General features: G+C 43.2%; 1 protein-coding gene across 5 annotated transcripts in view; it reads left to right on the forward strand.

Moving 5' to 3' along the window:
• Positions 1–3,555: 3,555 nt before the first annotated feature.
• LOC311137143 (NT-3 growth factor receptor-like) overlaps positions 3,556–21,234 on the forward strand; it is a 294,494-nt gene continuing 276,815 nt past the window's right edge. For 4 of the 5 annotated variants that reach the window (XM_084171490.1, XM_084171491.1, XM_084171492.1 and 1 more), the window contains exon 1: positions 3,568–4,115. In XM_084171490.1, the coding sequence (XP_084027616.1) occupies positions 3,877–4,115 (239 nt within the window). In that variant the 5' untranslated portion in view covers positions 3,568–3,876. Of the gene's footprint in view, positions 4,116–21,234 lie in introns of all 5 variants that reach the window. The other variant, XM_084171493.1, reaches the window with a different exon arrangement.

Raw genomic sequence — 21,234 nt, forward strand, 5'->3', positions numbered from 1 at the left:
AAGAGATTGACTGCTGGAAAAACTCACACTTCTCTGCCTTGGCATGAAGATCATTTTCCAGCAGTCGGACCAGTACCTTGCGAACCAGGGACACATGCTCGGCGCGCGTAGCGGAATACACCAGGATGTCATCGATGTAGACCACCATACCGCGACCAAGCATGTCCCGAAACACCTCGTTCAGAAAGGACTGGAAAATGGATGGACCATTCATCAAACCGTAGGGCATCACCAGGTATTCATAATGCCCCGAGGTTGTGCTGAATGCTGTTTTCCACTCATCCCCTTCCCGAATACGCACCAGGTTGTAGGCATTCCTGAGGTCTAATTTGTTGAAAAAGTGGGCCCCATGCATTGACTCAATCACTGAAGGAATGAGGGGAAGAGGATAACTAAATCGTACCTTCACATTATTCAGTGGTCGATAATCAATGCACGGGCGTAAACCGCCATCTTTTTTCTTCACAAAGAAAAAACTCTAGGAGGCAGGTGAAGTGGAGGGACGTATATACCCCTGGCGCAGGGACTCAGTGACGTATGTTTCCACAGCCTCCGTTTCAGCCTGCGACAGGGGATACACATGACTCCTGGGAGGTACAGCGAATACCCGAAGGTTTATCGCGCAATCCCCCTCCCAATGAGGTGGTAATTTAGTCGCTTGCTTCTTGGAAAACGCGAGCGCCAGATCATGGTATTCGAGGGGAATGTGCACGGTGGGGGTACCGTCTGGACTTTCCACCATGGTCGCACCAACGGAAACACCTAGACATCTACCCGGACACTCACGCGACCACCCCGTAAGAACCCTCTGCGGCCATGAGAAATTGGGGCTGTGAAGGGCTAAACACGGGATACCCAAGACTACAGGGTAAGCAGGAGACTCAATAATCATAAAGGTGATCTGCTCAACATGCATCTCCTGCGTAATCATGGTGACTGGTACCTTAACTTCCTTAACCAACCCCGACCCTAATGGTCGACTATCAAGTGCTCTGATGGGGAGTGGAATGGTTAGGGGAACCAATGAAATGCCTTGATGGCGTGCAAATGCCCTGTTTATAAAATTCCCAGCTGCGTCTGAATCGACTATTGCCTTACACTGGGAACCTACCAAGTGATCGGGAAAGGAGATAGATAAAGTACAGTGTGCCGCAAAGGGCTCTGAACACGTTTGGGTGTTCGTTACCTGGGGTGATGCGTGAGTACCAGAGTGGCACTGTCACTGTCCTCCTGCGCTCTCTCGACCGGCGGCTCCTCCCAACTCCATCTGCTCGGGGTCAGAGTCGTCCGGAGTGGGAACGGGCAGACCCCTACCAGGACGTCCTCTGGCTGCTAGCAGATTGTCCAGCCGGATGGCCATGTCCACAGTTGGGAGAACGATAGCATGGTATTCAGGCAGGCTAGCTCCCGTCGGTCGTCCTCCCTTAGGTGGCACCGGAATGGTTGATCAGGGCCCGCTTGTTCCACCCGGACCCCGCTGCCAGCGTCAGAAACTCCAGCGCGTAGTCCTGAGCGGTCCTCGTCCCCTGCCTCAGATTAACCAGTCGTTCGCCCGCCTCTCGACCCTCAGGCGGGTGATCAAAAACGGCCCGAAAGAGGCGAGCAAACTCCCTGTAGTCCTCCAACGCGGTACCTCCCTCGTTCCACACCGCGTTGGCCCACTCCAGGGCTCTCCCACAAAGGCAGGAAATGAGGACGGATACCTTCTCCCGCTCCCGGGGCTCCGGCCTGATGCTGTAGAAATACAACTCCAGTTGGAGTAGGAATCCCTTATATTGCGCTGCCGTCCCATCAAACGCTGGTGGTCCGGGATATCTGGATCCCTCCAGGGGCTGGGGTGTAGGTTGCTGGATCCGGTTGACCAGCTGGTCTCGTTAGATCGGATCCTCTCATCAAATACGGTGAAAAGTCAAAAAATCACGTCCTCCATTTGCAGATTGCACTTTCTCTCTGAACTTTGTCACAACGCCTGCTTTTTTCCCGATCATTGAGGGCGCACCATCTGTAGCCAGGCTGAAAGCGCGGGACCAGTCCACTCCGACCCTGTCCAGCGCGCCGACGAGTGCGGTAAAAATATCAGCTGCTGTCGTTGTATCTGTCATCGGCACCAACTCCACGAACTCCTCGGTGATGGTCAATGTGTCATCAACTCCGCGGATGAAAAAATGGCCAGTTGTGCAACATCTGTAATGTCCGTGCTTTCATCAATTGCAACCGAAAACGCAATAAATGACTTTACTTTTTGCTTCAACTGGCTGTCCAAATCCACTGAAAGATCGGAAATCCTGTCTGCAACTGTGTTTCTTGTCAGGCTGATATTTGCAAAAGCCTGCCGCTTTTCAGGGCACACAATCTCCGCTGCCTTCATCATGCATGTTTTTACAAATTCACCCTCACTAAATGGTTTTGAAGCCACTGCGATTTCATTAGCAATGAGGTAGCTAGCTTTCACTGCAGCGTCACTGATGTCTCGGCTGTGAGTAAACACAGACTGCTGTTTCTTCAGACCCGCCAACAGTTCATTCACCTTCTCTCATCTCCGCTGTCCTTGAAAGTTGTCATATTTGTCGGCATGAAGACTCACATAGTGGCGACGAAGGTTATATTCTTTCAGCACTGCAACATGCTCTGAACACACCAAACATACAGCTTTCCCATTCAATTCCGTGATTAAATAGGATGACAATTTTTCTTGGAACACTCTGCACTCTGCGTCCACTTTTCTCTTTTTTGACAGAGACATATTGGGGCAATGAGGGTGCCAAAGCACATAATGTTAAAAGTAGAAGCCGTAATAAATATCGCGGGCAAAACAAAGTAGCTCATTGGCTGCACGTGCATGACCTACTTGCTCTGCCCCGGTATAAACAGTTTGCTTGCTTAACACAATTGCTATTGCGCCATCCAGTGGACGCAATTGGAACAGCAGTTTATTTTATTGAAAAATTGCAGCGCATTTTTATACTTAAAAAAAAAAAAAAAATTTTTTTTTTTTTTTTTTTTATCATCTCGCGGGCCGGATTAAACCCGTTTGCGGGCCTGATTCGGCCCGCGGGCCGTACGTTTGACACCCCTGATTTAGAATAAGGCTGTAAAGTAACAAAATGTGGAAAAGTCAAGGGGTCTGAAAACTTTCCGAATGCACTGTATGTGCTGTCGTCAATGAGATATTCGTCAATGAGAAATATTTGTGTGAATATTTAACTCAAGTTTATCTGCATAATACTGGCTGCCTTTTTTGATGTTTTTGTTTTGTTGCCATACTTGACTGGGTAGGTGTAGCCCTCTAAAAGGGATACATGGTGGCCTGGACGCCCGATGGGTAAATGAACATCCAACCATAGGCCTAATGAAAAATCACCATAAATTAGTTTCCTATTGTTATTGTGCTATAGTATAGCCTACGCTCTGTGTGCAATTGCTGTTTTCATCTGATTTGACCTGCATCCTGTGTTGCAGGTGTGTAAGTTTCCTTTCTGCCCTGTAGGTGGGACTTAATGCTTGGAGCCTGGACCTCGCTCTCTCTCCCTTCACTTTCTCCAATGCGCTATCCCTCCGAGTCTTGGAGCAGTGCTAGAACAACCTGGAACTAAGCGGCTAACGGCAGCATGAATACAGGGTAACGTATACTATGCAGTCTAGAGAGGAGGACAATCTTGGCGTACTGCTTTTTGAACCATTTGTACTTTGACGGAGTATTTTCCCCCCTTCTTCCTCATCTGTGAAATAGATGGACATTAGCGCATTCGCATCAATTTGACATACCTCCATAAATTCACTCGCCCGCGCGTACACACAACGCAATTGCATAGTAGACGGTCTCTGCTTTGGAGGTTCAAAACATCTCAAGGATATTATCCTAATAAACGTTGAATCATGGAATCATTTTTTATTCCACCACGAATTTGCTGGTGGAGGGTATTGTTTCTTTTGAGCATCTTTCAGGACTACTTGAGCAATATGCTGGACTGCCCGCCAACCTGCATCTGCTCTCCAACTGAGATCTATTGCAATAAGTCTGATAATGGGAAATTCTTTCCCCTGCTTGCACTGCAAGATACTGGGAACAATGGAAATAACAGTATCGAAGATGTTTTCAAGAACATCACCTCAATGTAAGTCTTTGTGGCACTGTAGTGGCCATCACATGTTGAGTCCATGTGAATCACAACTTAGCGTAGGCCTACTCTCCCTGTAATTTATTTGTTTTACTTCTGCCGCACCTCCTTACGTGATATATTTAGGAATGCAAACCTGTGATTCAGCTGAGTCTGTAACATTTAGTAGGCTACCTATAAATCCCTTTCACGTAATGTCGTTACCGTTATCTCCGTGGAATACGTTAACCCTGCAAAGCCCTTCAGTCACAAGTAAAATGCGGTATCAATAAGAACTGAATTCAATGTAATTTCTAAAATAGACCTGTTGGTGCATTGGCCCGCAAATACCCCAAACACAGCAATATTGCTATTCCTTTATAAGAGCCTGCATGCAGGGCTTGATTCATCTTAAAGAAATCAAAGGCTTGGAATAATACCACAAGAAGCAATATCATTTGATATGCTCGGTCATTCCATTTGATTTCAATCACTTTTTGACCGCACGCGTTTTGATTTGAATGAAACTTTTCATACATATTTGCCCATGGCAGAAGTGGTCAGAAAGTGACATTTTGCACCTGAATGCCAAAACATTCAGGAACTAGATGTGCTCAAAGTTTACCAATTTTTCATACCTCACCATACCATGAGACATCCAGGTCATCATCACTGGAACAGATAAACGGTTGAGTTTTATATACTTTAAAAGCTTACAAACTACCTAATCATTTAATGAAATTTTTTTTGGAATAACAATGTCATTTTTTTGTCACATCAAAGTTTGTTGACTTAAATGGGAATATCAGTTGTTTTAAATTATACTGTCACTCTTCTATAGGAAACCTATTGAAATCATAGAATATTGGATAATAGAACAGACATTCTATGGTGACATTTAATGGTGGGTGGACCGGCAGCCATTTTTGTGGCCATATATACCAGGGTATTTGGAAGTTAAAATGTCAATTCAATTTAAATGTCAATGGTGTACCAGCTAAATTGCAGTGCTCTGAAGGGATATGTCCGTTCTATTAATTATATTTCTCTGATTGAATGACACCTACTGTACTCTATATTCAAGAGTATGCTGTGTCACAAATGATGGCAGGCACAACACAAACACCTCCGATTATGTAAATTAGAAAAAATAAGAAAGAAGACATCGGAGTTGAACCATTTTAAGATGGGTTGTGAAAATATTTAATAATTTTTTTTTTTTTTATAAAGCACTTTAAAAAAAATAGAAAATATTTTCACAACCCTGATTGTCAGCTTTTAATTGACATCAAACTCAACCATTAATATTTTCCAGGGATGAAGACTTGGCACCTCCTAAATGTTTTGGCATTCAGGTCCAAAAAGTAACTTTCTGACCACTTCTACCATGGGCATATATGTATGGAAAGTTTTGTTCATATCAAAAGGAGTGTGGTCAAAAAGCGATTGAAATCAAATGGAATGACCCTACATACAACATGTAGGCTAACCACATCTCAAGAGAGGCCTTTTGCCTCTTTTTTTTAAACTGCTTTGCATTCTGTCAGGGCCTCAAAATAATTGATAACGTTTGCAAACGTCTGAAAAGGTGCTCTGTGTTTACTGAAATTAATCAACCTAGAGAGATTATATTTTCAGATCCACTCCAAGTGTAGCTGTGTCAGTTTTTATTATAATGCTTCTTGGTCATGACACAATTGACCATTTTAGTCCGGACAGTTTAACTAGGCTAATCCTAAATAATCGTTGTTAGTTAGATTTGGTTGCCACCCTGTCAAGTGTGTGTTATCAGCCCGGTAGATTTTGTTCTGATTTGATGGTCCTATTTTTAGCCATGTCACTAACACAGTAGAGAGCCTATTCTGATGAATTTCCAGCATATTGAAAACATTAAAAGGCTATTCCACCCGGAAAACTAAAATATGCTTGGGAGAAGGTTTCCCCTCTTATATTCCCAATGGAAAGTATTTTTGGACTCTATAAGTAATGTGTTCGTAAAAATAGAGCATGGACACTGATGACATACTTTTTCCTCTAGAAGGCTTTTCTTTTAGAAATGCCATTAGTTCTGTTGAAGAACAATCTCCCCCACCGCTCCTAGCTCTCTCGGCTGAAATGTTAAGCCATTTAGGGCTCTTATAGCACAGTGAATTTGTATTGCACCCATTTGTATTCACCTCTAAATTATTCTAAAAGAAAACAGAACAATAGTAGTAGTAGTAGTAGAAACAAGATCATCAATACCCAATACACAGAGATTTTGGATCCCAGCTGTTACATTTCAAACTGAAGAGACTATTTTGGTAGAACAAAACGCTGATTCTTTGTTGAGATTTGCCAAGGACGAGGGTGCCATGACAACCTCTACTTTGAACTGAATCCACTAAATGTCCATACCCTGAGAAGTCATGATTTGCCTAGTGTGTAGGATGTAGTCCCCATGTGTGGGCATAAGGGCCAGAAAACTCCCGTTCCAAATACATGCATAATTCCAACGATATTATCCAAACTATGCCGCCTGGTTATAAATAAGCACACTTTAAAATAAGCACACAAGCACCAGTCAGTTTGTATTGCATGGCATATTATATTTATATTATATTTATTGACTTTGTAGGTCAACTCATTCTTGTGCTTGCTACCTCCACTCTCTCCAGAAGGCCACTAGAGGGACTGCTGGTTGTACTTTTACAGAGATGAGAACTCTCGGTCATTCGATAGATTGAAACAATTACAAAAGTTATTTTATGTACCAGCTTTATCAGAATCTTGGAATCCATTATTTTATTTTCATGGCGAGATTTTTGTTGAGCGCTGTCGCAGATAACCGCATCTCATGGCTGCTGCTGTTATGCGTGTAGGAATCATTCAGCACCCCCTATTACTGTGTAGGCTAGTTGAGGAGAATCTGCAGTCTTGAAATGCAGAAGTTGTTACAGCACATACACCAATACGATTTCAGAGTAGACCTAAGGAGTTGTGAGAAGCATTTTTTATCTCCCTTTGGCATGTTCGTTTTAGGCTGCTTCTGGATTTCCTTGAATATACCATGACCTTGAACGAATTGTACATTTGACGGCTGTCTGCCTCAACGATAGCTACATTTGTCTCGCTGGACACAAGTTCAGAGTTCAGATTTCTAAAAGCCAACAATTCTGTCAGGTATTGTGTAACATAATAATCATGTAACATTTATTTTGACGGGTCTGTGTATTGTGATTGTCAAATTATGTAGCCTACCTCAAATATAAGCTACTTTTCCACATCAATTGAATCCAAGTGTATATGTAATGCTTTAAATCTAATATTGCACTAAAACACCATGAATGCCATGTTATTATGTTTGAGAAATAATGGCCTACACAGATAATTGACAGGCAGTAGGCCTAGGTTTACTTTGTTGGCAGTACATTATTTCCCCCTGAAAATGGCAGGCTAGTATTCAGCATGGGGGGTATCATCCAGTGGCATGGTAATGTCATAATCTTTTTGTAGTGTTCTGATTGACCAAGGTTTCTTCTTCTTAGGCTTACTGTTAATGAAGTATGAATGCTCTGTTGTCTGGAGCATGTTTGAAAGAGCTAATCCTTACGGACATTTTCATTTCTCTAGAACCAAGTGTGTTTGAAATGGATTAGGCTGGGTTGTTTTGCTGCATAGACAATGAGGAGTAAATTATTCTCTTTGAGAGGCACATTTGTTTTATCTCACACAAGACTCAAGCGTTCTCGCTCCAGACTTCAATTCTCACATTCACAATACAACAGGTGGATGCATGATATTGCCATATATTAGTATGTATGCATTGCATTCATCAGGTTCTCTATAGAGGTAGTGGCAAAGACACGATTTTGAACTTTTGCTGTCATAGCAATGCTGTTGACGTTGAATTTGTGCTTCCCTTTTAAGATAAAGACCTTCCTATCACAGTGCTATCAGTAATTATAGGGAAAGCACACTCTTTTCGTGCAGTATCAGAAATGTGATATTTTATATTTCCTTTCATTACTCCGGCTTGGGCGGTATGCCATATATACTAGGGTATTTGGAAATAGCCACGGAATGGTTTTTCAATACCGTCAATACCTTCAACTATTTATTTGAAGTTTTTCAATACATTTTAATATTTGTAATAATATACCTGCTGTCAACTTGTGCAATATGTTAGGGGATAAAGCAGATGCGTTCTTCATTTCACCTGTCACATTATTTTACATTATGAAGCTTACCGTAGTTCCCCAGAACAGTTGAGCCAGTCATGTGTTTGTTTATATATAGCACAATGGGAGAAAGCTGGAGCTGGTGTATTTGGTTGAACTTGCTAGTTAGCTAAGTAAGTGGCTGAATTAATAAGCAGACGGGGCATCATATAGTGTTAGCTTTCTGCCGTGTTTGAGAAGTCAAAGTGCTTTGGATGAGTTATCTGTACAGCTGCCACTCCTGCTATCTTGATTTACTTGCGTTTATTTTTTCTCCTTTCCGTTCTTGGCCCGTCTGCTCCTCCCCCTATTCTCCGAACAGAGCATGCAGGCCCGTTGCCCTAGCGACTCCACACAGACACAGCGTGCACACACTCCTTCAGACAAGCATGGTCAAAACTTTATTCATTTGCACAATGTCTCTCTTTCACATTACATTTACATTTGAGTCATTTAGCAGACGCTCTTATCCAGAGCGACTTACAGTTAGTGAATGCATATGTTTTTTGTTTTTTTTCATACTGGCCCCCCGTGGGAAACGAACCCACATCTCTGCCGGCCAAACCCTCCCCTAACTTGGACGACACTGGACCAATTGTGCGGCGCCCATGGGTCTCCCGGTTGCGGCCGGCTGCGACAGAGCCTGGACTCGAACCAGGATCTCTAGTGGCACAGCTAGCACTGCAATGCAGTGCCTTAGACCACTGCGCCAGTGGTCATTCACTTGGTCATTCACTTGTAAATGTCCGAACTCACCAAAAATTAAGTTCGGTAACTACTACCTATACTTGTGTAGCTTTATGAGCTGGATTGCCTTTCTTTGCAATTAGTTTATTTTCGTTTGCGCTCGCTAGCATATTTAGCTAGCAGCCTCTATTGAAATATGCTATTAGTTTGTGCTAATTTTGTTAGCATTCTGGTATTAGATCCCCAATGTAGTTTATTTTGCATTTTTAGCAACCCCTTGTGTACTAAGACGGTAATACCGTAATTCCCGGGATGAGAGAAGGCCGGTATGACGATATGAAAATCTGGATACCGCCCAACCCTACTGGATACCGCCCAACCCTACAGGTTTGCCAACATGGTGTGTGTGTGTGTGTGTGTGTGTGTGTGTGTGTCTGTCAGCCTGCCTCACCTCATATTTGTCCTCTGTATAACTTGCCTATTTTAGTACCCTAAGAAGAGACAATTTGTTTTCATCCATTAGGCTAATTGTCTTTGCTCTGTACTTAGTAAGGCCGTTCTCTGTAGAAGGCAGTTTTCTGTGTAATTCTTTATCTTCCATAATGGAATGCAGAGGCCATGGTCAGCAGTCAGGCTGCATTTTGTAACTAAAACCACTAGCCCAGTACTTTGAAGTCTTTGAAGGTTATTTGAGCATTAGACATGTTGAAATATGCCATGCCAGATCCATTTGCTGTCCCTCCACGGTCTCTCAGAAATTGTACACTTAAGAGAGTGGGAGTGAGCCAGCACATGTTCACAAAAACGTGGGCAAGCTATGAAAAGGAGGCTTCCTCTATGAGTGACGCCACTCCTCCCACACCTCCCTGCTCTGCTTCAGAGGAAGATGGAGGGCCTCGTTTGAATCAGAGCCAATAAAAAATACAGTGTATAGTGATGAGGGAAAAAATCTAAACAATTTCATATTGAGATATTATTTTTGAACAATATTATATCGATATATAATTTTTTGCTACTGTAGGTAGAGTTGGCTAGGTCTAGTCAGCTGTACCTATGCCACAACTCTGGTATTTTTCATCCTATCTTTTTAAATAGTGAGCCAACATGTTTTCAGCACTTTTATTTCCCTAAACAATCAACTCAATTTCTCATGCTCTCTTGTCTCTCTGCAGCAGACATACAGTATAGAGAGCAATATGTTTGGAACATCAAATCGCAGTATCGAATCGCAATACATATAGAACCGTAATACATATCGTATCGGCACCTAAAATATTGTGATACTATCGTATCATGAGGTCTCTGACTATTCCCAGCCCTAGTGGACTACAGAGTACAGTACATGGAGTTGTGTACAGACTGACAGATGGAAGGACTGTCAGTGTTTTCTTTCACACATCTTTATTTAACATAATTCAAAAAGATTGAGGCATACTGTACAGTATGTGAATAAGAGGGGGAGGTGACTGCCCAGTGTGGAGTGCATCGTTTATGATTCCTGTTGCATGTGGAAGTGTACCAGTGTGTACCAGTGTACCAGAGTACCCATGCCTGCCCCTTACCTGGTTGAAAGATGGTTTATCATTGAGTAAACATGGCTGTGCTTTGCCTGCTTAAATGTTAAGTGCTCGATCCGGGTGGGCTTGTTCAGCTGAAGTATATTACTAGACCATGACTGCTCCGTATCACTTTGGACAAATCTTTAAACCCAACCGGGTGTCTCTCTGCTGAGGTCCGCTTTACGAGATCTGAGAGCTGGATCTAGGAAATAAACTGTCATCAAATGGCATATAAACATCTTCAGCCTCTGCTTTGCTTCCAGATCTATATTTACTGCTAGGCTATCTATGATCCTGTGCTGTTCTCTGAGGATTGGCTTCACAGTGATCCATGCTGGAGCTAACTGACTGCACGGCCACCTTGCCAGTCATGCAGAAACCCAACCAAGTATTCCATCAAATGTCACTCTATCAGTTGAAAAGATCATGTCAGAAATCACTGCGTACTTCAAGTGTTTTGAATCTGGAGGCGTTTAGCTTTTCCATGGCATAGCAGCAGCACACTGTGAGAATAGCATAATGTGCATCAAGGTGAGGAAGCCACTTCATGGATGACTGGGAAAGATACAGTATATAGTCCAATAGATTTTGTGTTTCAGAACCATATGTAAAAAAACACAGACATAATGTTATGATGAATGTGGTATGCTCCCTTTTGTGAACATTGGGTAAACATCAAAACATCACAGTCAAGTACAGTAGGTTGATTATATACTGTAGCATAGCCTTTAGCAAATCAAATGTGATGATTTTAAGAAAGACAATCACTTTGTCTATACATTTTGGGGTTGAAACAGTTGCAATTGTATTTGAGGCTTTGCCAACTAGGACAGTGAGTGGCCAGTCCAATAACCTCCCTGATGACCTTGAGGGATTAAAAAGCTTTTTATTCACCATTACTACTGGGATGGAAATGCCTGCATGCATGACCGACCCTTTATATTACTCATTATGATTTCCAATAACATTAGCTACCATTATGTCCCATTTTTAAATTGACAACAAAAAGCATACTCCCTCTTGTCCTGTCGTCCACCCCTAGTGAAAATATATTATGGATTTGACTTTGGCCAGGGGTAGAGAGAGCCATTATGCTATTGTCCCCTTTGTGGTACCACCCATGTGTGTGACCCCTAATATGCATTATGCAGAGGGCAGCACTGTTTATGAAATAGGTAATGGCACAGATCAATTGCAGATGGTTAGTGATGGCCTAATTATTAAAGACCCATATACTGCGTGTGTTAATTTTCCAGTTCGCAAAATCCCCTTATATGTAATTGTTCAGAACACAATGTTCACCGTAGATAATGGATAGGTCATATTGTGTGCATGTTACAGAACTGGAGTTTACTGACTTCATGCAGCTATTAATCTCTCAATGTGCAGAATGCATGCATTGAGTCTCTGTTTAATCGTTGTTGCATTCCTGTCTGTTTATTAAAATGATCAATGTCTTTCTCATTCAACTCTCTGACCTCAGTGGTATGTGCATCATATGCCTGCTGCCACCCTCTGCTGTGGAGAACATGAGCAAAGACTGGACCCTTCATTTATCTATTGTAAAGAATGAATGCGCATACGGTCTATGACATTGCATCTGATGACTTAAAGCACGTGTCAAACTCATTCCACGGAGGGCCGAGTGTCTGTGGGTTTTCGCTCCTCCGTTGTACTTGATTGATGAATTAAGGTCACTAATTAATAAGGAACTCCCCTCACCTGGTTGTCTAGGTCTTAATTGAAAGGAAAAACCAAAACCCTGCAGACACTCTCAATACCAATTTCAGCTTTTGCCCAACCCCTTCAAAAAAAAAAAATGTATTCAGGTGAAGTTGTGGGTGGAGGGGAATTGCTGATAAATATTCATTTTGGGGGTGGGTAAACGTAGTTGTACCTGATCCCAACATTTTCTCACTAAAGCATACTTAACAGAAGTCCACTGGCACGCTCTGATAATATAATGATGTGCATTGCAAGCAAATGCAGCTCTGGACAGTTAGTTCACAGTGGTAAGGTGCTGAATGCCTGTAGTAGCAACAACGGCTCAGCCGCATAGTGGTAGGCCACACAAGCTCACAGAACGGGACCGCCGAGTGCTGTAGCACGTAAAAATTGTCTGTCCTCAGTTGCAACACTCATTACCGAGTTCCAAACTGCCTCTGGAAGCAACGTCAGCACAATAACTGTTTGTCGGGAGCTTCATGAAATGGGTTTCCATGGCTGAGCAACAGTTTGGGTAAGTACCTGTTTCAGCATGACAATGCCCCCGTGCACAAAACGAGGTCCATACAAAAATGGTTTGTCAAGATCGGTGTGGAAGAACTTGACCATCGAACACCTTTGGGATGAATTGGAACGCCGACTGCGAGCCAGGCCTAATCGCCCAACATCATTGCCCGACCTCACTAATGCTCTTGTGGCTGAATGGAAGCAAGTCCCCGCAGCAATGTTCCAACATCTAGTGGAAAGCCTTCCCAGAAGAGTGGAGGCTGTTATTGCAGCAAAGGGGGGGACCAACTCCATATTAATGCCCATGATTTTGGAATGAGATGTTCGACGAGCAGGTGTCCACATACCTTTGAGACCTGTGTTTTCTATAATGCCTGCTACAAGAAGTTAGTCATTATTAGTGAATATGCATTATGCATGGTTCTGGTTAAATCTGTAACAAAAATTGCATTTTCATAGACAGACTTGAAAGCCAGATCAGTGATTATTGCAAAAAAAGCAGGTAAAACTATTTTGATAACATAAATACATAATTAGTGGGTCTTATTGTTGTGGAAGGCTTATATTTACCCTAATTTAACACGGCCTGAATTCATTCGATTATTGCTGACTGTTTGAAATGCAGTGTATTTCACCTTTTAATTGTACAGCAAAGCTTATTTAGAGAAAACAAAATTGAGATGTATATCGTGAATCGCCCATAAGTAAAACATAATAGAGAAATGATTTTTAGGCCATATCGCCCAGTCCTAAATGGATCTTCATTTTGTTCGTTAAACTGTAAAGGTAGTTTACAATCTGTGGTTGGTTGATGGAATCTGGCTTTACCCAATTTTTGTTTCACTATAGATGAGTGGGTAACAATCCTCTCTGCCACCGTGCCATCTACAAACACTGTCTGCTTTCTCTCGCTCTCTCGCTGTCTCTCGCTCTCTCTCGCTCTCTCAGAGGAGCCTTAGCCTGCCTTTCGAACAGTGCTTCCAGACCGCTTTGAAATATTGATCAATCCACCCCTTTCTCTCCCCCTAAAACACTGTCTTCTGCTGCAACTCACTGATTGTTTGTAGAGACATACACAATATATTTCCAGTATTTAATCAAATCACATTTATTGTCACATGCTTTGTGAACAACAGGTGTAGACTAACAGTGAAATGCTTACTTGCAGGTCCTTTTCCAACAATGCAGAGTTAAAGGTAAAATATAAATACTGACGCGAGGAATAAACACACAGTGAATAACGAATAACAATAATGAGTAAAAATAACATGGCTATATACAGGGAGTACCAGTACCGAGTCAATGTGCAGGGTTACGAGGTAATTGAGGTAGCTACTGTATGTACATATACAGTGGGGAGAACAAGTATTTGATACACTGCCGATTTTGCAGGTTTTCCTACTTACAAAGCATGTAGAGGTCTGTAATTTTTATCATAGGTACACTTCAACTGTGAGAGACGGAATCTAATACAAAAATCCAGAAAATCACATTGTATGATTTTTAAGTAATTCATTTGCATTTTATTGCATGACATAAGTATTTGATACATCAGAAAAGCAGAACTTAATATTTGGTACAGAAACCTTTGTTTGCAATTACAGAGATCATACGTTTCCTGTAGGTCTTGACCAGGTTTGCACACACTGCAGCAGGGCTTTTGGCCCACTCCTCCATACAGACCTTCTCCAGATCCTTCCGGTTTCCGGGCTGTCGCTGGGCAATACGGACTTTCAGTTCCCTCCAAATATTTTCTATTGGGTTCAGGTCTGGAGACTGGCTAGGCCACTCCATTTTATTGCATGACATAAGTATTTGATCACCTACCAACCAGTAAGAATTCCAGATCTCACAGACTTTTCTTTAAGAAGCCCTCCTGTTCTCCACTCATACCTGTATTAACTGCACCTGTTTGAACTCGTTACCTGTATAAAAGACACCTGTCTAAACACTCAATCAAACAGACTCCAACCTCTCCACAATGGCCAAGACCAGAGAGCTGTGTAAGGACATCAGGGATAAAATTGTAGACCTGCACAAGGCTGGGATGGGCTACAGGACAATAGGCAAGCAGCTTGGTGAGAGGGCAACAACTGTTGGCGCAATTATTCGAAAATTGAAGAAGTTCAAGATGACGGTCAATCACCCTCGGTCTGGGGCTCCATGCAGGATCTCACCTTGTGGGGCATCAATGATCATGAGGAAGGTGAGGGATCAGCCCAGAACTACACGGCAGGACCTGGTCAATGACCTGAAGAGAGCTGGGACCACAGTCTCAAAGAAAACCATTAGTAACACACTACGCCGTCATGGATTAAAATCCTGCAGCGCACGCAAGGTCCCCCTGCACAAGCCAGCCCATGTCCAGGCCCGTCTGAAGTTTGCCAATGACCATCTGGATGATCCAGAGGAGGAATGGGAGAAGGTCATGTGGTCTGATGAGACAAAAATAGAGCTTTTTGGTCTAAACTCCACTCGCCGTGTTTGGAGGAAGAAGAAGGATGAGTACAACCCCAAGAACACCATCCCAACCGTGAAGCATGGAGGTGGAAACATCATTCTTTGGGGATGCTTTTCTGCAAAGGGGACAGGACGACTGCACCGTATTGAGGGGAGGATGGATGGGGCCATGTATCGCAAGATCTTGGCCAACAACCTCCTTCCCTCAGTAAGAGCATTGAAGATGGGTCGTTGCTGGGTCTTCCAGCATGACAACGACCCGAAACACACAGCCAGGGCAACTAAGGAGTGGCTCCGTAAGAAGCATCTCAAGGTCCTGGAGTGGCCTAGTCAGTCTCCAGACCTGAACCCAATAGAAAATCTTTGGAGGGAGCTGAAAGTCCATATTGCCCAGCGACAGCCCCGAAACCTGAAGGATCTGGAGAAGGTCTGTATGGAGAAGTGGGCCAAAATCCCTGCTGCAGTTTGTGCAAACCTGGTCAAGACCTACAGGAAACGTATGATCTCTGTAATTGCAAACAAAGGTTTCTGTACCAAATATTAAGTTCTGCTTTTCTGATGTATCAAATACTTATGTCATGCAATAAAATGCAAATTAATTACTTAGAAATCATACAATGTGATTTTCTGGATTTTTGTTTTAGATTCCGTCTCTCACTGTTGAAGTGTACCTATGATAAAAATTACAGACCTCTACATGCTTTGTAAGTAGGAAAACCTGCAAAATCGGCAGTGTATCAAATACTTGTTCTCCCCACTGTAGGTAGGGGCAAACTGACTAAGCAGCAGGATAGATAATAGACTGCGCTGTAGCAGCAAGGTATGGACTAGTAGCAGCAGCGTGTGTGAAAGTGTGTGTGGCATCAGTATGTACAGTTGAAGTCAGAAGTTTACACCTTAGCCAAATACATTTAAACTCAGTTTTTCACAATTCCTGACATTTAATCCTAGTAAAAATTCCCTGTCTTTGGTCAGTTAGGATCACCACTTTATTTTAAGAATGTGAAATGTCAGAATAATAGTAGCGAAAATGATTTATTTCAGCTTTTATTTCTTTCATCACATTCCCAGTGGGTCAGAAGTTTACATACACTCAATTAGTATGTGGTAGCATTGCCTTTAAATTGTTTAACTTGGGTCAAACGTTTCGGGTAGCCTTCCACAAGCTTCCCACAATAAGTTGGGTGAATGTTGGCCCATTCCTCCTGACAGAGCTAGTGTAACTGAGTCAGGTTTGTAGGCCTCCTTGCTCGCACACACTTTTTCAGTTCTGCCCACAAATGTTCTATAGGATTGACGTCAGGGCTTTGTGATGGCCACTTCAATACCTTGACTTTGTTGTCCTTAAGCCATTTTGCCACAACTTTGGAAGTATGCTTGGGGTCATTGTCCATTTGGAAGACCCATTTGTGACCAAGCTTTAACTTCCTGACTGATGTCTTGAGATGTTGCTTCAATATATCCACATAATTTTCCTTCCTTATGATGCCATCTATTTTGTGAAGTGCACCAGTCCCTCCTGCAGCAAAGCACCTCCACAGCATGATGCTGCCACCCCCGTGCTTCACGGTTAGGATGGTGTTCTTGGGCTTGCAAGTTACCCCCTTTTTCCTCCAAACATAACAATGGTCATTATGGCCAAACAGTCCTATTTTTGTTTCATCAGACCAGAGGACATTTCTCCAAAAAGTACGATCTTTGTCCCCATGTGCAGTTGCAAACCGTAGTCTGGCTTTTTTATGGCAGTTTTGGAGCAGTGGTTTCTTCCTTGCTGAGCGGCCTTTCAGGTTATGTTGATATAGGACTTGTTTTACCGTGGATATAGATACTTTTGTACCTGTTTCCTCCAGCATCTTCAGAAGGTCCTTTGCTGTTGTTCTGGGATTGATTTGCACTTTTCACACCAAAGTACGTTCATCTCTAGGAGACAGAACGCGTCTCCTTCCTGAGCGGTATGACGGCTGCTTTGTCCCATGGTGTTTATACTTGCATACTATTGTTTGTACAGATGAACGCGGTACATTCAGGCGTTTGAAAATTGCTCCCAAGGATGAACCAGACTGAAGTCTTGGCCGATTTCTTTTGATTTACCCATGATGTCAAGCAAAGAGGCAATGAGTTTGAAGGTATGCCTTGAAATACATCCACAGGTACACCTCCAATTGACTCAAATTATGTCAATTAGCCTATCAGAAGCTTCTAAAGCCATGACATCATTTTCTGGAATTTTCCAAGCTGTTTAAAGGCACAGTCAATTTAGTGTTTGTAAACTTCTGACCCACTGGAATTGTGATACAGTGAATTATAAGAGAAATAATCTGTGTGTAAACATTTGTTGGAAAAATGACTTGTGTTATGCACAAAGCAGACTTGCCAAAACTATAGTTTGTTAACAAGAAATGTGTGGAGTGGTTGAAAAACGAATTTTAATGACTCCAACCTAAGTGTATGTAAACTTCCGACTTCAACTGTACACTATATATACAAAAGTATGTGTACACCCCTTCAAATTTGTGGATTCGGCTATTTCAGCCACACCCGTTGCTTACATGTGTATACAATCATCGAGCACACAGCCATGCAATCTCCATAGACAAACATTGGCAGTAGAATGGCCTTACTGAAGAGCTCAGTGACTTACAACGTGGCACCGTCATATGATGCCACCTTTTCAACAAGTCAGTTCATAAAATTTCTGCCCTGCTAGAGCTGCCCCGGTCAACTGTAAGTGCTGTTATTGGAGTGATGTATCACGCTTCACCATCTGGCAGTCTGACGGACGAATATGGGTTTGGCGGATGCCAGGAGAACGCTACCTGCCCGAATGCATAGTGCCAACTGTAAAGTTTGGTAGAGGAGGAATAATGGTCTGGGGCTGTTTGTCATGGTTCGGGCTAGGCCCCTTAGTTCCAGTGAAGGGAAATCTTAATGCTACAGCATACAATGACATTTTAGATGATTCTGTGCTTCCAACTTTGTGGCAACAGTTTGGGGAAGACCATTTCCTGTTTCAGCATGACAATGCCCCTGAGGTCCATACAGAAATGGTTTGTCGAGATCGGTGTGGAAGAACTTGACTGGCCTGCACAGAGCCTTGACCTCAACCCCATCGAACACCTTTGGGATGAATTGGAACGCCGACTGCAAGCCAGGCCTAATCGCCCAACATCAGTTCCTGACCTCACTAATGCTCTTGTGGCTGAATGGAAGCAAGTCCCCGCAGCAATGTTCCAACATCTAGTGGAAAGCCTTCCCAGAAGAGTGGAGGCTGTTATAGCAGCAAAGGGGGGACCAACTCCATATTTATGCCCATGATTTTGGAATTAGTTGTTCAATGAGCATTTTGGGAATGTAGTGTATGTGTGTGCATGTTATTTCTGTGTGGGCGTATGTACTGTGTGTGTGTTTTGGGGTGTCAGTGTAAGTATGTGTGGGTGTGTGGGTAGAGTCCACTGTGTGTGCATAGTCAGTGCAAGAGAGTTCAATGCAGATATTCCGGTTAGCCATTTGATTAGCTATGTAGCAGCCTTGTTTAGCAGTCTTATGGCTTGGGGGTAGAAGCTGTTCAGCAGAGAGAACAGTCTATGCCTTGGGTGGCTGGAGTCTCTGACAATTTTTTGCCTTCTTCTGACACCGCCTGGTATAGAGGTCCTGGATGGTGGGGAGCTTATTCAGCTTACCTTGGCATTCTTGGGCACGGGACTATGGTGGTCCGCTTGAAACAAGTTGGGATGGGTTGAAAATGTCAGTGACTACACATCCTGGCCTTGCAAATGTTAACCTGTTTTAAGGTCTTGCTTACATCGGCTGCGAAGAACGAGATCACACAGTCGTCCGAACAGCTGGTGCTCTCATGCATGGTTTAGTGTTGCTTGCCTCGAAGCGAGCATAGAAGGCATTTAGCGCGTCTGGTAGGCTCGCGTCGCTGGGCTGCTCGTGGCTCGGTTTCCCTTTGTAATTCCTGATAGTTTGCAAGCCCTGCCACATCTGAGTGTCAGAGCCGGCTTAGTAGGATTCGATCTTAGTCCTGTATTGACGCTTTGCCTGTTTGATGGCTCGTCGGAGGTCGTAGCGTGATTTCTTATAAGCGTCCGGATTAATGTCCCGCTCCTTGAAAGTGGTAGCTCTAGGCTTTAGCTGTTGCCTGCAATCTATTGCTTTTGGTTGGGATATGTACAGTGGGGAAAAAAAGTATTTAGTCAGCCACCAATTGTGCAAGTTCTCCCACTTAAAAAGATGAGAGAGGCCTGTAATTTTCATCATAGGTACACTTCAACTAGACAGACAAAATGAGGAAAATAAATCCAGGATATCACATTGTAGTATTTTTAATGAATTTATTTGCAAATTATGGTGGAAAATAAGTATTTGGTCAATAACAAACGTTTCTCAATACTTTGTTATATACCCTTTGTTGGCAATGACACAGGTCAAACGTTTTCTGTAAGTCTTCACAAGGTTTTCACACACTGTTGCTGTTTTTTTGGCCCATTCCTCCATGCAGATCTCCTCTAGAGCAGTGATGTTTTGGTGCTGTCGCTGGGCAACACAGACTTTCAACTCCCTCCAAAGATTTTCTATGGGGTTGAGATCTGGAGACTGGCTAGGCCACTCCAGGACCTTGAAATGCTCCTTACGAAGCCACTCCTTCGTTGCCCGGGCAGTGTGTTTGGGATCATTGTCATGCTGAAAGACCCAGCCACGTTTCATCTTCAATGCCCTTGCTGATGGAAGGAGGTTTTCACTCAAAATCTCACGATACATGGCCCCATTCATTCTTTCCTTTACACGGATCAGTCGTCCTGGTCCCTTTGCAGAAAAACAGCCCCAAAGCATGATGTTTCCACCCCCATGCTTCACAGTAGGTATGGTGTTCTTTGGATGCAACTCAGCATTCTTTGTCCTCCAAACACGACGAGTTGAGTTTTTACCAAAAAGTTCTATTTTGGTTTCATCTGACCATATGACATTCTCCCAATCCTCTTCTGGATCATCCAAATGCACTCTAGCAAACTTCAGACGGGCCTGGACATGTACTGGCTTAAGCAGGGGGACACGTCTGGCACTGCAGGATTTGAGTCCCTGGCGGCGTAGTGTGTTACTGATGGTAGGCTTTGTTACTTTGGTCCCAGCTCTCTGCAGGTCATTCACTAGGTCCCCCCGTGTGGTTCTGGGATTTATGCTCACCGTTCTTGTGATCATTTTGACCCCACGGGGTGAGATCTTGCGTGGAGCCCCAGATCGAGGGAGATTATCAGTGGTCTTGTATGTCTTCCATTTCCTAATAATTGCTCCCACAGTTGATTTCTTCAAACCAAGCTGCTTACCTATTGCAGATTCAGTCTTCCCAGCCTGGTGCAGGTCTACAATTTTGTTTATGGTGTCCTTTGACAGCTCTTTGGTCTTGGCCATAGTGGAGTTTGGAGTGTGACTGTTTGAGGTTGTGGACAGGTGTCTTTTATACTGATAACAAGTTAAAACAGGTGCCATTAATACAGGTAACTAGTGGAGGACAGAGGAGCCTCTTAAAGAAGAAGTTACAGGTCTGTGAGAGCCAGAAATCTTGCTTGTTTGTAGGTGACCAAATACTTATTTTCCACCATAATATGCAAATAAATTCATTAAAATCCTACAATGTGATTTTCTGGATTTTTTTATTCTACAGGCCTCTCTCATCTTTTTAAGTGGGAGAACTTGCACAATTGGTGGCTGACTAAATACTTTTTTTCCCCACTGTACGTACGGTCACTGTGGAGATGATGTCGTTAATGCACTTATTAATGAAGCCGATGACTGATGTGGTAAACTCCTCAATGTTATCGGATGAATCCCAGAGCATATTCCAATATGTGCTAGAGAAACAGTCCGGTAGCTTAGCATCTGCTTCATCGGACCACTTCCATCTTGAGCGCGTCACTGGACATCATGTGACAGCTATGGTATGTTGTGTTCATGTGATGTGTCTGGGGGAAAGTCTGAATGTACTTTCTTCTCTCTGGT

The sequence above is a fragment of the Coregonus lavaretus genome (assembly GCF_964263955.1).
Source record: "Coregonus lavaretus genome assembly, chromosome: 11".
NCBI classification, from domain to species: Eukaryota; Metazoa; Chordata; class Actinopteri; order Salmoniformes; family Salmonidae; genus Coregonus; species Coregonus lavaretus.